The sequence below is a fragment of the Aythya ferina genome (genome assembly GCF_964211825.1).
Source record: "Aythya ferina genome assembly, chromosome: Z".
Classification (NCBI taxonomy): Eukaryota; Metazoa; Chordata; class Aves; order Anseriformes; family Anatidae; genus Aythya; species Aythya ferina.
Window position 1 is genome coordinate 14,887,957 of NC_140299.1, and position 14,363 is coordinate 14,902,319.

The following is a 14,363-nucleotide window of genomic DNA, read 5'->3' on the forward strand; positions in this document are numbered from 1 at the left end:
CCTGCATTTATAAGTTTTCACTTCCACTTTCAGCCCACATACTACGTACTTTCCAGCTGAGAGAGATCCAAAGGGAATATTTAGGAACTTAAATACATGCATATACATATATATATACATATATATATATATATATATAAAGCAAGAAAGGAAGAAAGCAAGAAAGACAAAAAGAATGGGAAAAAGAATAATTGATATTGGACAAACCTGATGCATTTTGAACCATCCTGTGCAGAGTTAGGAACCAAACCTTGACAGTCTCCTCACTGGGTTCACGTGGAGAAAGAAGCACCATCACCATTTTTTAAAGAGATTGTGGCTGTGACACTTGTTATGTTGAAAACCACACAAGCCTACCTACCAGCTGAGTGAGACCCTTCATCAGTCAGGCTGATGAACATTCAGCTCGTGAATCTCATACAGCCATAAGCCTGGGACAAACATGATGCTTTGCATTGTAGCATCTGCAGTCTAACCACCTATCACAGGTTTACAGAAATTTAATGCTTCTTCTGTGGATTGCATGCCCAGGGGACGGCATTAAGAGCATGGAAATGGAAAGTCTAGTCCTAGATTTCTACTGCTCTCACATGTGAGTAATTGTCTACTTGTTTCTGCCAGACATTATGAAAATAAATAAATAAATAAATAAACAAGCAAAACCAAAAATAAAAATAAAATGTAATTACCATGGGAGGCATAGACAGAAGCCTTTGGGTTTGAAGGCAAGGACTTCTCCCCTGCCCTCACTTCTCAACACATACCTAAATATGTGAACCAGACATAGCAAGTTTATGGAATACAAACAAAATAGCTACCATTTATTGATGCTGGAGCCTCAAAGCCTGATGTTATGTACATTCAGGAAAGGAACTTCTTTCTCCCCAAGCTGTCCCAAGGTTGTTCTGTTAAAAACCACCACACATGCTGTTGTGCGGGCAGCAGCCGTGCAGGTATCTTGAGCTAAGCCCCCCGGTCTACAGCAGCAAACAAACAAGGGCAGAAGACTGCAGTGCATCAGAGACAATGGGATACAGTAAAGCAGGCAACAACAGAAGATAGGTAAGCTGCCACAAAGCTACTCAGACATTCCAGTAATTAAGTGGTTTCTTTCTCCTCTTGTCAGAACCACACTGAATGGCAGGAGAACTTCACGTTCTGCATTTGTACAACCGGATTTCAGAGCCTCAAGTACTCTCTTGGTGGTGCTGGCACTTACCTTGGACCCTCTTCACAGGGATGAGAGAATGCTGGATTTTGACCAGACACGTAAATTACTGAAGAATCCAATTTCTGAGTGAATCATGTTTTTTGTTTGTTTGTTTGCTTTATTTATTTGTTTATATTTTTTATTATTAAACATTTTTACTCACATTCATCAACCTGCTTTCCTATGATGCAGGAGATAAAACGATACTATGACATATCTACTCATATTTCAAAAAGAGCATGACTTCTGTTTGAAAAGATGACCTCACTATCCACAGACAAGCATTTTCATCACTTCGCAACCATCCAATTTATCATTCACTACGTGGTTAATGGAATTTGTCTTCATTTGTCACCCAGTGCTATTTTCGGAGTGTAGCCACATGCTAACATCAATAATAAACATCTCAAATGCCATCACTTCTACAGCAGTTTTAATCAAAAGGTGGAAAACACTTCTCTAAGGACAATCTATGTAGTCCATTATTTGACTTGATTGAAAAACAAGTCATTACAAAAATGAATGTGATAATTACGTTTGAGATTGACCCGACATGGAAAATAGTAAGAAGAGTGAACATGGAGAACGTGGCTGTTGGCTGAGTTTTGAGCTTTTTGTTATTTCTGTTCATCAAATCCCTCCGCCCTCAGCCAAGACCTTGAGGATTTTATGTGTGCTGAGGTATGACATGCTGGTGTGAATAGAAGTTAATCCTTTAATGCTCCTAATGGCAGAACAAAACACCATGGAAAACAGTAACAATAGACGCAACCTGAGATTTTTAATCTTTTCTTTATTGATTGTTTTGCAAATACATAGTGGGACTTTGATGTATAGTTTGCAGAGCTTACAGTACAACTACGTTTTATATCATCATTCATTCTTCGCTTTTTCAGGGACAAAAGTCAATAAAATACAAAATGAATTAAGTCCAACATGATAACAGTAGAATCATCATCATCTTCAGGACAAAGAGCATCAGCGGTCCTTGTCTTGTGAAGTGCTGTGAAGCAGGCATAATATCAGTGATGTCCCAATAAACCATAAACCTTCACGCATACCAGCTTTCTTACAGCCATGGAAGAGAAAGAGGGATGAGAATCTCTCATCCCCATAATACCCATCATCACAACTACTGCTCAGAGTATACCTTACCTACAAACCTGACTTGTGTCCACAGAGAAGGCAATACTTTGGAGTGTTTTAATTTCTAATCCTACTTTACAAATCTCAATTTAAACAGCAGAATCAGAGCTTGTTGTAATTAGCTTCTGCAGACACATGACATTTTCATAATACCAGTATTCTACCACAACATAATGTCTTCAAGATAAAAAATGTAAGTGTGACATACAGATACTTGCACCACTGGAATACACTTAGAGTGCCTGTTTTCCTCACTTCCTTGGTCTTCAGCACCATATTGACTTTTGCCCTCTTGCATTACACTGGTGCAAATAAGAGTAGACACAAAATTCAAATATCTAGCATGTATGGCATTCTTCAAAGCACTCTTCCATGCTCTTGATGCAAGCTGAAGAGAAAGCATAACCTGTTGCACAGATCATAGCTGGTTATTCCCCACAACACCCCTGTGAGGTAGGAAGAAAAACATCCCCTTTTCTAGGAAACAAGACAGAGAGCACAGATGACAATATTCAAGGCAATACTTAGAGAATTGGAAAAGCTAAAATGTGGGAGTTCATGGCTCCTAATTCTTTGTGTCAGAAATCAAGGTCCTGAACTCCCAGACATTATCAGGTCATCAGTCTTTTTATAAGCCATATATTAAGGATAATTATGGCTTCTGTGCGTATGCCAGCAAAGCATAGTTCAATGGAAGAAGCAGCACATGCTTGATGCTGCCCTCAGACACTTCTCCCATGCCCTATATATGCCAATAAAGTATGCTGTAATTAACTAATCAGTACTATGACTAATATAACACAGGTAATTGCAATAGATCAATGCTTCATTTCTAGATTTCTTTACAACTTCCCCGGCTATTTAAATAATTTTATTTCTGGATAAGTTATTAAATCTCCTCCCCTGTACAATATTTTTTATATTCCCCTCTAAAAACATCATCCATTCTGGTCGATCTCTATGAGAGCTTTAAGTGACGATGGACAAGAAACTTTCAGGGACCAGATCCATCCCCTTAAAGTAGCTCTTCACCCACCCTTGACCCTGAAGGCAAAGCTAGGCACATTTTGCTGTGTGCTGCATTGCAAGGGTCAGAACTGTCACTGAAGTGTTGTTGTGGAGCATGGCAGAGATCTCTTGGCTGCTCTGTCTGAAACCAAAATTGTTTCACAGATCTGAAAGTCACCTTTTTAATATAGAGACTTTTAATCTGCAAAACCTCTCTGAGTAGAATCACTTAGATCATTCCACAGCAGTAGAAACGGCCAAACATAGAGAAAATAACTTGTTTGGAATGAGGGTATATGTACAGGGGTATTAATAGAGAAAATATGAAAAATAAAGCTAGGTTAAAATGCTGCTAATCCTGGATATTCTGGAGCACTTTGATCAATGCAGTTTCAGGTCTTGCACACAAATTAACAATCAAATCATTTGTATATGTTCAGTAATGAAATTAACATTTCTCATATGAGACATTTCTTTCTCGTGTGCTTGGCATTAAGGTCTTGCCTACACATTTAGGCTATACAACAGCCATTAGCACCTATTAGCTCAAGTCATACAGCTTAGTTATTACAGGAGTACTTTTGTACTAATGTAAAGGTGCTTACAAAAGTATTTCGTTTATTCCTTTGTGAGAACAACAACATATTCTGGTATTGACAAGAGACTATCAAGGAACTGCTTAGAGTAATTATAACGCAATAAAAATAATTTCTCTAATCAGCAGTTTTACTGCTGTAAAACCCGTGTGTGGGATAAGACGAATTTTATAACTGCCCCATGAAAAATTAGTATTTCTTATACAAGGTTACTAGTACAGTACAAAGGCTAATACTGGAGCTAAAATTGCAGGAGTTTCATATCTGGTTCCCTAGAAATGTGTTACATTCCTTCCAAACACACACTGAATACCTCATCCATCTAGTATCAAAATTCCCTTCTACACCATATCCCAACACTGCTTATCACATTTATGATAGGCATATCTATATAATTCTTTGTGCATATACATTTTACATATTTTTCAGTCACTTAATTTCCTTCTATCAAACATCAAACATCAAATATATGTCAGGAATTATTTTCACTAAAGTGTTTTAAGCATTCCTGTTTAGATGAATGATGGAAACTATCATACCTGGAAAGAACACTGTAAAAGAACACTGTATTTTAACAGATGCAGACTTCCAGTATTTCTAATCAATTAATGCTCTGTATAATGAAGATCAGTTGTGCTAATCTGGGATGTGAGATCCGATGCTGTCATAACTGTGTTGCTTGCTTGCAAAAACCATTGGTTTGTAGTTAGAACAGGGAAAGTAAGATCTTTACCAAATAGCAGAACCAGTATGAGAGAATGGCTTTTCATATTGATTGTCTCACAGTGTGCATTCTAGTTATCATGAGTTTGGGTTCCAAACTCTCTAACTTTTGCTGATGCCTTGATTCTGAAATGGTGCAAACTTACTGCTTTGTATTCCCTTCAGAAGCAATCTTCCAAATGCCCACAGCATTCTCCTCCCATACATAACACTGGAAGGGCAGACCTCACTCCAGAAACAGCCTTCATTTGCCTTTGAATGGAGGGAGGGAGGAGAAGGATTAGATCTGAAGAGTAAGAGCAGTTCATGTGGGACAACTGTACAGCTATCAGTTGTTTGCAGGGGAATGGAAACATCTTTTTATCTTCCTCCTGCAAACTAGCCCCATTCTGGCTTGTACAATTTAAATAGAAGGGGTGAGAGTTGGACTGTGGGTGGTGCATGGCATCTTAACGCCAACAGACACTGTTGAAGCAGCAGACACATTCAGGGATAAGGGCCCAACTGATACAAACAGTTTTGTCACAGACTCATTAAAAGGTTCAGGAAAAGGGAAGTCCATATTCATGATGGCTCTCTAAAGATGCATGCATTTCCTATACACCACTCCAGAAGAAAGACACGTTACAGGAAAAGAAACATAATAGTAAATGCTGTAGTTAAAGAGCAGCAGAGTGATTTGTAACGAGCAACATCAGCAAAAGCAGAGGCAATTGTAAGTTTGCATGGTCATTTCCTGAATCTGTGTAAAAAAACCTATTATTTGGCAGAGAGACTAAAAGGCATTTTTTGGACAATGTTCACTAACATTTTAGTATAACATTATTTGAAATTTAGGGAATAAATTCACCCTTCTATTAAAATTGGTAATGCTATGAAAGTAAAATTCTGTTTAGGCTGATAGTCACAGCCTGAGTTTAACTATCTGGAAACTACTTACAAAGCCCTTAAAAAAAAAAAAAAAAAAAGGAAAATTGCAAAACAGTCATCGATTTTTCTTCACTGAGCTCCCATTTGGAAACAAGCCTTCTGGCCCAGACTGTGCTGCAGGTTTAAATCTGCCTCATAGGTATCAGTTTTGGTGAAACCTATCAAGAAGGAGGGAAAAAACAGAATAGTTAACATACAGATATAGCAGTACAACCCGCAGTTCCCTTCCACCTTTATTAACAATGTGCCACTGAAGAATAGAGACACTGTATTTATTTAAACCCATATATTTGCTGCATTTCAGAGAAACACCGCCACCACTAAATTTCTGATGCAGAAGTACAAGATGCATGTAGTGCTACTACCCAGCCTCTAAATTTCATTTACTTGGAGTTGGATTATTGATTTAAGAATGCAAGCAGATTAATCCTGGAGAGCTGAACCTGTACTTGCCCCTGCTAACTGTGTGGTCTTTGTGGAGGGCTTCCAGTGCCAGCAGAATGGATAGCTGAGCTCAGGTGAAGCAGCAACTCAATTATACAACACATGGCATGTGAACATCTCAAGAACAGGCCATGGCTTTGTTAATATACTGGACCATAAAAGGTCATAGTTTGTGCAGAGTGGGGCAGTGCTTGCCATGAACAGCAATAACAGAGGTAGCTGGAGATGGGCTGGTGCTTCAGCCTTCACCTTGTCCACTTGCATTCACTCACCAATACACTGAATGATGCACAGGCAACAGCACAAATGATATTTAATACCTGCCTGAACCACCACATCACTATTAAAACAAGCATGCCAAGGAATCCTAAACTAGTATTTTCCTTTCTTTGCTCAGCTGCTAAGTTCATCCTGTTTTTTCCTCCCAACACACCTGGAGATGGGATGCTGTGTGTCAATGGTAGGTCTGCACAGCAGTAGTCAACCAAAGTTGTGGAACATGCATATTAGCAGGCAGTGTATAATCAAATGTATAAATATACTATATACCTACATTATAATATATGTGTAGTGTACGTATAATTCAATACTTCTAATTTTAACTGTTATTAAATTTTAAAGTCACCTTCTTCCATTCACATTAATTCTCATGTCAGGACACTCATATATTCTATTGTTTTAATTCTATACAGTCATAAAATCCATTAGTTGTATTATAAGATATCCAGTAGACCAAAAATAAAACATATTAAGCCTAAATAGGGAAGTGGGTGAAGACAGAAGGTATAAATGGGAGTAATGCAGAGAAGAGTTCAGAGCAAAGAGAAGCATTGGTTAACAACCGTCTGAACCACGACTGCAGATCTACGTAACACCCTGAGGAAAACCTCTCCGCAGAAGCTCCAAGACTCATTAAATATATCCTGTTCCCAGCCTTATTTAAATGCCCTAGGATGAAGATCAAAAACAATTTGTGTGATCTTACTCTTTCTGGAGGAAAGACAGTACCACAGATATGTGGCTCCTTGTTGGTTAGCATGTCCCACTGAAACATCACATACTGCACTCCTTCTGCCTCCTTATTCCACCTTTTTCACTTAATAGTACTGAACAAGCCAACTTACAGAAGAGCGATATATATGGGACTTTTCCAAGCACAGGGAAGGCTGTATTTCCAAACATATAGGATTGTATTTCCTATACCAGTTTGATTTCTAAGTTAGCCTTCCTCCAGCCACAAAATGTCACTGCCTATAATTTTATGAGAACAGTGACAGAGAAATGCTTAATTTGTGAAGAATGTGTTTAATATATCAAACGTTAATGACATGTTTTCAGTAGATGTAAACTGTTCATTGATTTTGAAAGTTCTGTGTGAACAAGGATAATAAAAAGATTTAACAGCTATAGGTGCAAAGGAGCTAGAAAAAATAAACATTCCTGAGCTAGTTCCAGACATACTTCAACATTTCCAACTCAAAGTGGGTATGCACCTCACTTTATCTGGGCCAGTTTCTGCCTCACCTAGGGATGGTGCTACTGAGATAAAGAAAAAAACTGGAGGATGAAGACAGCGCCATTAAAATCTGTACCCTACAAATAAAGACAAAAGGCAGTTAATGGAGGAGATTGCTGTTTTTCTGCTAGATTTTGGTACCATCAAAGCTTCAAATGTTTTACAATTCAATGAGTATATTACATTAAATGTAATGTCTGCACTTTTGATGTAAGCAGCTGTCATTTGTGTGTACCACTACTCCTGTCTGAAAGGGTCTGATCCCCAGGAGTGCAGAAGTACCATTGTGCCTGCTGAACAGAGGTGGCAAGAGCCCAGCACCACTAAGAACTGGATGCAATTAGAAATGTTTGCTCTAAATAAATGTGATTAAATGAGCAGAAAAATGCTAACATAAAGAAAGGGATGTTATGGGCTTGAAAAACAATAAATAATCAAGTCTGAAATGCAGAAAGCCTCCTGAATCTGCTACTTTAAATCCCAGCAGACTCAGTCAATTCGGTATCACTCTGCTAGCAGCACAGCATTTGATAAGAGCTGAATGCACTTGACAAAGACTATTTCACAGTACACAGATGCATAGTTGCTACTTTCCTGCAGTACATCCTAAGCAATACATTTTCAATGTTATTTCACTTACAGGAAGAACAGCTGATCTTGGAAGCTCCAACAGGCTTTGCTAATGTTGAACAGGCAGTACTGGGAGCTGCTTGCCTTTGCAGTCTGGTATGCAGCCCCAGATCTGCTAAGAGGAAGACCCTAGCTGAGGACACATTGCCTCAGGGACTCCCTAGAATTCAAGCTTGCTGACTTCCTGATTTCCAGCCCCAAACAACACTTTTCAGCTACACTGACATCTCTATGCTGATTTCATTATGTTTATTTACAGCAAGCAGCTCTTTCAAGGGCTGATTCTGAATGATGCTAAGTCCCAGCTACTTCTAATGATCTCATCAGGAGTATGAAAGCAAGTTATTGTGCAGAGCAGAGAAGAGAAGCAGTGTTAGCATAACTGTTAAAATAATAAAAGTAGCTTATCCATTATTAACTCTTAATTATTTGAAATTGCAGATAAATGCTAACCATATTTCTAACATCTGCTTTTGTAGGAAAATCTGTTCCTACTGTGAGTTCTGTAGTGGGGATGACTGATTAAGGAAAAAACACAACATCCATTTAAAAATGGATTCAATCCTGCCCATTTCCTCAAAGTAAAATATATTTCCAGAAACTAAAGCCATGTCCTCTGGTATTTTGCACTCACTGGCTTGAGCTTAGACAGTCAATTATTTTTAAACATACACTAGTCAAATACTGCTCAACTACCTAATTTTTCCTTTGTCCTAGCAGATGCTTTTCCTAAACTCTGCATTATCTTTTAAGAATCTCTTTTTGGAAAACTGAGCTCTCAGATTATATTTTAAAAAAGATTTTTTTATCTCTATTTTATTTCAGGTCAAGCAGACTTACCCTGATGATCTTTACAATGATTTTTACGTCTGCAAAAGTATGGTTTCTGTCTGTTCTTACATGGTCTCATCAAAGCTATAAACCAGTACAAGCCAAAACAGATTACCTGCCAAAGTAACCTATATGCTAGGCAGCAACAAATATGATTTAAGCGCATGAGATAAGCCAACACTTTGTCTTCACAGTGCAGTAAAACTGAGGTTGAATCATTTATTTTGGATATGATGCCAGTCTAAAATCAAGATTGTTGATTCTAAATCCTTTTTTCTTTGTCATTTTCATGTTGCAAATGTCCTTTAGTTGATGTTTTCCCAAATAAGCAGGCTGTGAAAATGGGAATGTATAGCCAAATGTGTCTCAAAAGCCACAAAGACTATAAAGCTCTCCTCTCCCAAAGAGAAGTAGCTTGCACAGGGAGAGATAGTTATATATGAAGGCGGAGTCATTCCTGAAATTCTCACTAGTAACAAACATAGAGATATGCTAAATTTAGTTCACATCGTTTTATGCATTCACTGAAAAGCTGCAAGAAAAGGCTTAGCTCCTCTTTTTCCACCTATTAGTCCTGTTCCAAACTACTAAAACATATGAGAAAATCCCACTCTCCCCCCCCCCCCCCCAGCTTTTACTATAGCTTTACAGTATCACTGAAGTTTCTTGTCATCAATATAGACAAGATACATCATTCAGTGGACATAATCACAAGCACAACTGTTACTCTTGCAAAGAAGCCTTAGGCAGAGTCTTGAAATTTGGAAAAACAGACCAAGGATACTACTTTCTAAACAACTGGCTACCACAGTGCTCAAATCTCTTTATTTTCCCAACTTCAAAATTAAGTGAGGGAGCTATAGATGTTCACTGTGTATGAGAATCAGGCCCTCAAGGGTCGAACATCATGCAACAGTGACCCAGTCTTACTGTCACTTATGCCAATATCAGTTTTGCTGAGGATTTCAATCAGACGAGGAGGACTGGGTCACCGTAACCTGGAAACATGCTCAGTGGAAACAAAGAAAGATGAAAGGAAAAGAGGAAAAGCAGAAAGAAAGAAAATAGGAGAAAGGAAGAGCTACTGTTCTTCCATGCCATGACTTTAATAAACAAGTCATGTTAGTTCACTCCTTCCATTTGCAGAGCTGTGGAGATTAAAGGAGTTTTTAAGGAGCTACCAACCAGAATGCAAAGTCAACCTATGCACATACCCAGGCAGAGGTCAGCACAGTACATGGTTTGCAAGCGTTTATGGAAGCTGCATGCTTTCAAGATAAATATATTAAAGTGCATAAACCAAGCAGCATCTACATTTTTCATGCCCACAGATCCTTTAGTGCAGCTCATGATTTCATGCATGACCAAGGCAGCTGTACAAAGCAGACTGCACTAGAGTTTGTCTTCATGAACCAGGAAACGGGGTGGCACTGAAGAATCCCTTCCAGAACCTGGTCTGACAGATCCCAGAGACACAGACAGCACTATACCTCTCATCAAGTGCTAACCCAAGGATCCAAAATTTATACCGCTCTTTTGTAACATTTACAGGAAAGTACTAATGGGATAGTGGGTGGCGTTAATCTTCTCTTTGGTCCTAATAGTCTTAGCAGTCTTTGGTCCGCTAATAGTCCTAACAAAAATTTATTTGAACTCATTGGTCCCCATTTCTTCCATTGCCTTCAACATAGGCTTCTGGAGTTTACAGCAGGTAATACATACTCAATTAAACATATACATATGTAACTATATATTTAGGCCAACTGAACCAAAAAGAAACCAACTCCTTCCAAACAAACAGGTTTGGAACATGTAAGGGATGGTTTCTTCTGATAGAAAAGTACTTTCCTGTAGTTTCAGTCTATTTAAATGGTTACTAAACACGACACTTTTCAAATCCAGCCCCAAATTAATCCTCAAATTAAATATATAATTTTATATAATAGATTGCCACAGACACAAATCTACAAGGTCATTTTTATGCTTTGGTATTGGGTGCTAGCTGTTTGAGAGGTTGATCAGCTGAAGAAAAAGAAGCCCTGATACTGACATTTTAAAAAATGTATCATTTTTTTTTCCAAAATCATAGACAGGAGCTGAATGAATAATTTCTTTTGCACACAGAAGTGCTAAATATAGAAGCTTGCTACTACTGTAAAGTAAAAAAATAAAAATGACTTCCACAAAATGTTACATAGAAAATGAATAATAGAGCAAAGTGATTTTGTAGCAATTTCCTGCACTCTGCAGTTGCAGGTCACTCATGTTTAACAGAACATTTCTTATTTCCAGATAAATGAATATTTTCTTACAAGTGAACAGCTTTTTATTTAAAATATTTAAAACTCCACAAGGAAAGCATACGCCATCACATTTGGTTGTCAAAAATGTTCTCTAAAGGACATGGAATGAATTAAATTCCACGTGTTCATTAGTCTGAATATTTTAATTATTGCCAATTGTATGTTCAAAGCCTTAATAACAAACTCTCACATAACAACTGTTCTTTTATCTTGCAATTATGTGCCCTAGCCCTGCCTCTCTTAACTCTGTGAAGAGTACTACACTTCACTACCAAAAAGGATACTACTCTTCATACCAAATATTTCTAAACCATTTTTACAGCACACAAGGTATACTGTCAGACTCGATGTCCTCACCAAAAGAGGTCTGGATGACCTGCCCCAACTTTACAATGCAGAAGAAAAAGCTTTGTGATATCCACGTAGGAGAAGGCCATGACATAACTGTATTTGTTATTGGCTATACCTACAGAATCAGTTACACTCCAGTACACTACGTTTTTTCCATTAACAAGCCAGTTTTGTGTTAGCATTAAATGTGACTTAAAACAGAAAGTGAAAGTAAAATTGCAGTGGGTTTATGGATTAAGAACGAGGCACTGGAAAAGAAAGGATGTTCAGCAAAAGAAACAGTTCGGCATCCCACTAAAACATGAGCTTTGAGGTGTCCCTGTCTGTGGCAGTTGGTTGGAACTAGTTATCTTTAAGGTCCCTTCCAACCCAAACCATTCTGTGATTCTATGATTCTATGATTCTATGATTTAATTGATTGGCAGTAGTAACTAGGGTGGATGCATGTATGTAGTGATCCCTGATGAGAAGACTTACAGCCCCACCCAAATATAACATGAAAACTTAAAATTAGAGAATTAGTAAACTTTGACAGTGGAAGTACAAATATTCAACCACCATTCAGACTCCCTCTTCAAAGTATTCAGGGAACTGAACTTCCCTTTCTACATTGCCCTTTTTACTCCTAGCTATTCCTGCATCTTTTTTTTTTTCCCCTTTTTTTTTGTTTTTTTCGACCTGGATTCTAACACCATTATACCTAATATAATCATATTAGGTTAGCCTTAAAATATCCTGATATCCTGTAAACTCTCTTCCTGGGTAAATCTACCCATGCCTCACCTTTAAGGAAAAAACTTACTGTACCTACAAGTCTTCATGGGAAGATTATTTGTGAATACTCATTCAGACACCAGAGTATATTTGTTTGGGAATATACTTGTATATATTTGTTTGTGAAATGACTTACTGCAAAGTCACAGCCAGTGCTTTTCTTTATGTCATCCACTGACAGTCCTTCCCAGATTTCCACAAGGGTGAGCCCCTTCTTTTTGTCCACATCAAACACAGCCTGTCAGGTTCAAATAGCACACAATTAAATTTTTTAATGTATATTAAAGAAGGAGGAAGTGAGTAGTGATACTGTACAAATTAATGTTCTGAAAAGAGTTACTTCAGTAACAAATTATGCTGTTAAAAACTGGTTTTTAACTGGTTTTTATGAACAATAATGATTTCTGCAGCATTTATCTGTACCTAAAAGAATCTAAAGTATAAGATATGTTGATTTTGTGGAAAAATGTGCAACTGTTCTTTGCTGTATGAAATAAAGACTGCACCTCCTGCTCCAATCTGGCACAAAGGGCTGAGATATTCTCTGCTGCAACACAATGTCTATCAAGAGATCATAAAAGAAAATAGGGAAAGCCATTGTCTCCCTTGCCCTTCTGTTTTGTTTTTAGGCCAGCAGAGAGGTACAGGGTGGCTGATCACCTTATTGGATGAGCTTCTCCAATAGCTATTAAACACTCAGTTCTAATTTTAGTATTTTCAGAAGCTAGCAATGAACAAGAAGGTTTCTTTTTTTTATTTTCAATAGGAAGCCTGGGAAGAAGTGGCTGAAGGAGCAAAGGCTATTCTTTCTGACGTCTTCACAAGACATGCTTTACACTTCCGAGGCTCACAAACACATCAAATAAGAACACCTGTAAAACAGCATGCACTGTAATGGTGCCTGCCAGAGGTAAGTATATAGGTTGCACTTTAGTTGCCAGGGAAACCATAAGGTCTATATTAATTTTTCTAAAATGCAATCAGTAGAAAAAGTCCAGTGATGATTGAACTGGGAGTGAAAATGAAGTCTTATGAACCCACAGAAGTGTGCTGAAACTCAATAGGCCTCTGGGCATATGGGATTGATTTATGGCTTCACTAAGTGTAAATCACATCTGACAAATTTGGTGGCCCTCTAAAACAGGGTTACAGCATTGGTGGATAAGGGAAAATCAACTAATGTCACCTACATGGACTTGAGCAAAGCATTTGACACTGCCCTGTATGATATTCCTGTCTCTAAACTGGAGAGACATTGATTTGAAAGATGGACATCTCAGTGGATAAAGGACTGGCCTGATGATCACGTTCATTGAGTTACAGTAAATGCTCAATATCCAGGTGGAGACCAGTGATGAGCAATGTCACTGAGGAGTCAGTATTGGGACCAGCACTACTTTATCGTTGGTGGTGACATAAAGGGTGGGATTGAGTGCACCCTTAGCCAGTTTGCCAATGACACCAAGCTGTGTGGTGTGGTTGATAATGGATGCCACCCTGAGGAACACTGATAAGCTTCAGAGGTGGGCCCATGAGAACCTCACAAAGTTCAACAAGACAAAGGACAAGGTCCTGCACCTGGGCCAGGGCAAACCCAAGCACAAAGACAGGCTGGGAGCACCCTCTGAGAGTAGCCCTGTGGAAAAGGACTTGGGGGTTCTGGTGGATGAAAAGCTCAACTTAACATGAGCCAGTAGCATGCACCTGCAGCCCAGAAGGCCAACTGTATTCTGGGCTGCATCAAAAGCATCGTGGCCAGCAGGGTGAGGGAGGTGATTCACCCCCTCTGCTCTTCCCTCACAAGGTCTCACCTGGAGTCCTGCACTTAGCTCTGGGGCCCCCAGCACAAGAAACATGTGGAATTGTTGGATTGAATCCAGAGGAGGGCCATGAGGATGACC

The 14,363-nt window shown here is 38.6% G+C and overlaps 1 protein-coding gene across 1 annotated transcript in view; it reads right to left on the reverse strand.

The window, feature by feature from the left end:
• Window positions 1-4,507: 4,507 nt before the first annotated feature.
• OXCT1 (3-oxoacid CoA-transferase 1) overlaps window positions 4,508-14,363 on the reverse strand; it is an 86,551-nt gene continuing 76,695 nt past the window's right edge. The window contains exons 16-17 of the mRNA XM_084503408.1: window positions 12,599-12,700; window positions 4,508-5,771 (exon numbers count right to left, since the gene is read on the reverse strand). Coding sequence (XP_084359534.1) covers window positions 5,736-5,771; window positions 12,599-12,700 — 138 coding nt within the window. The 3' untranslated portion in view covers window positions 4,508-5,735. The remainder of the gene's footprint in view (window positions 5,772-12,598; window positions 12,701-14,363) is intronic.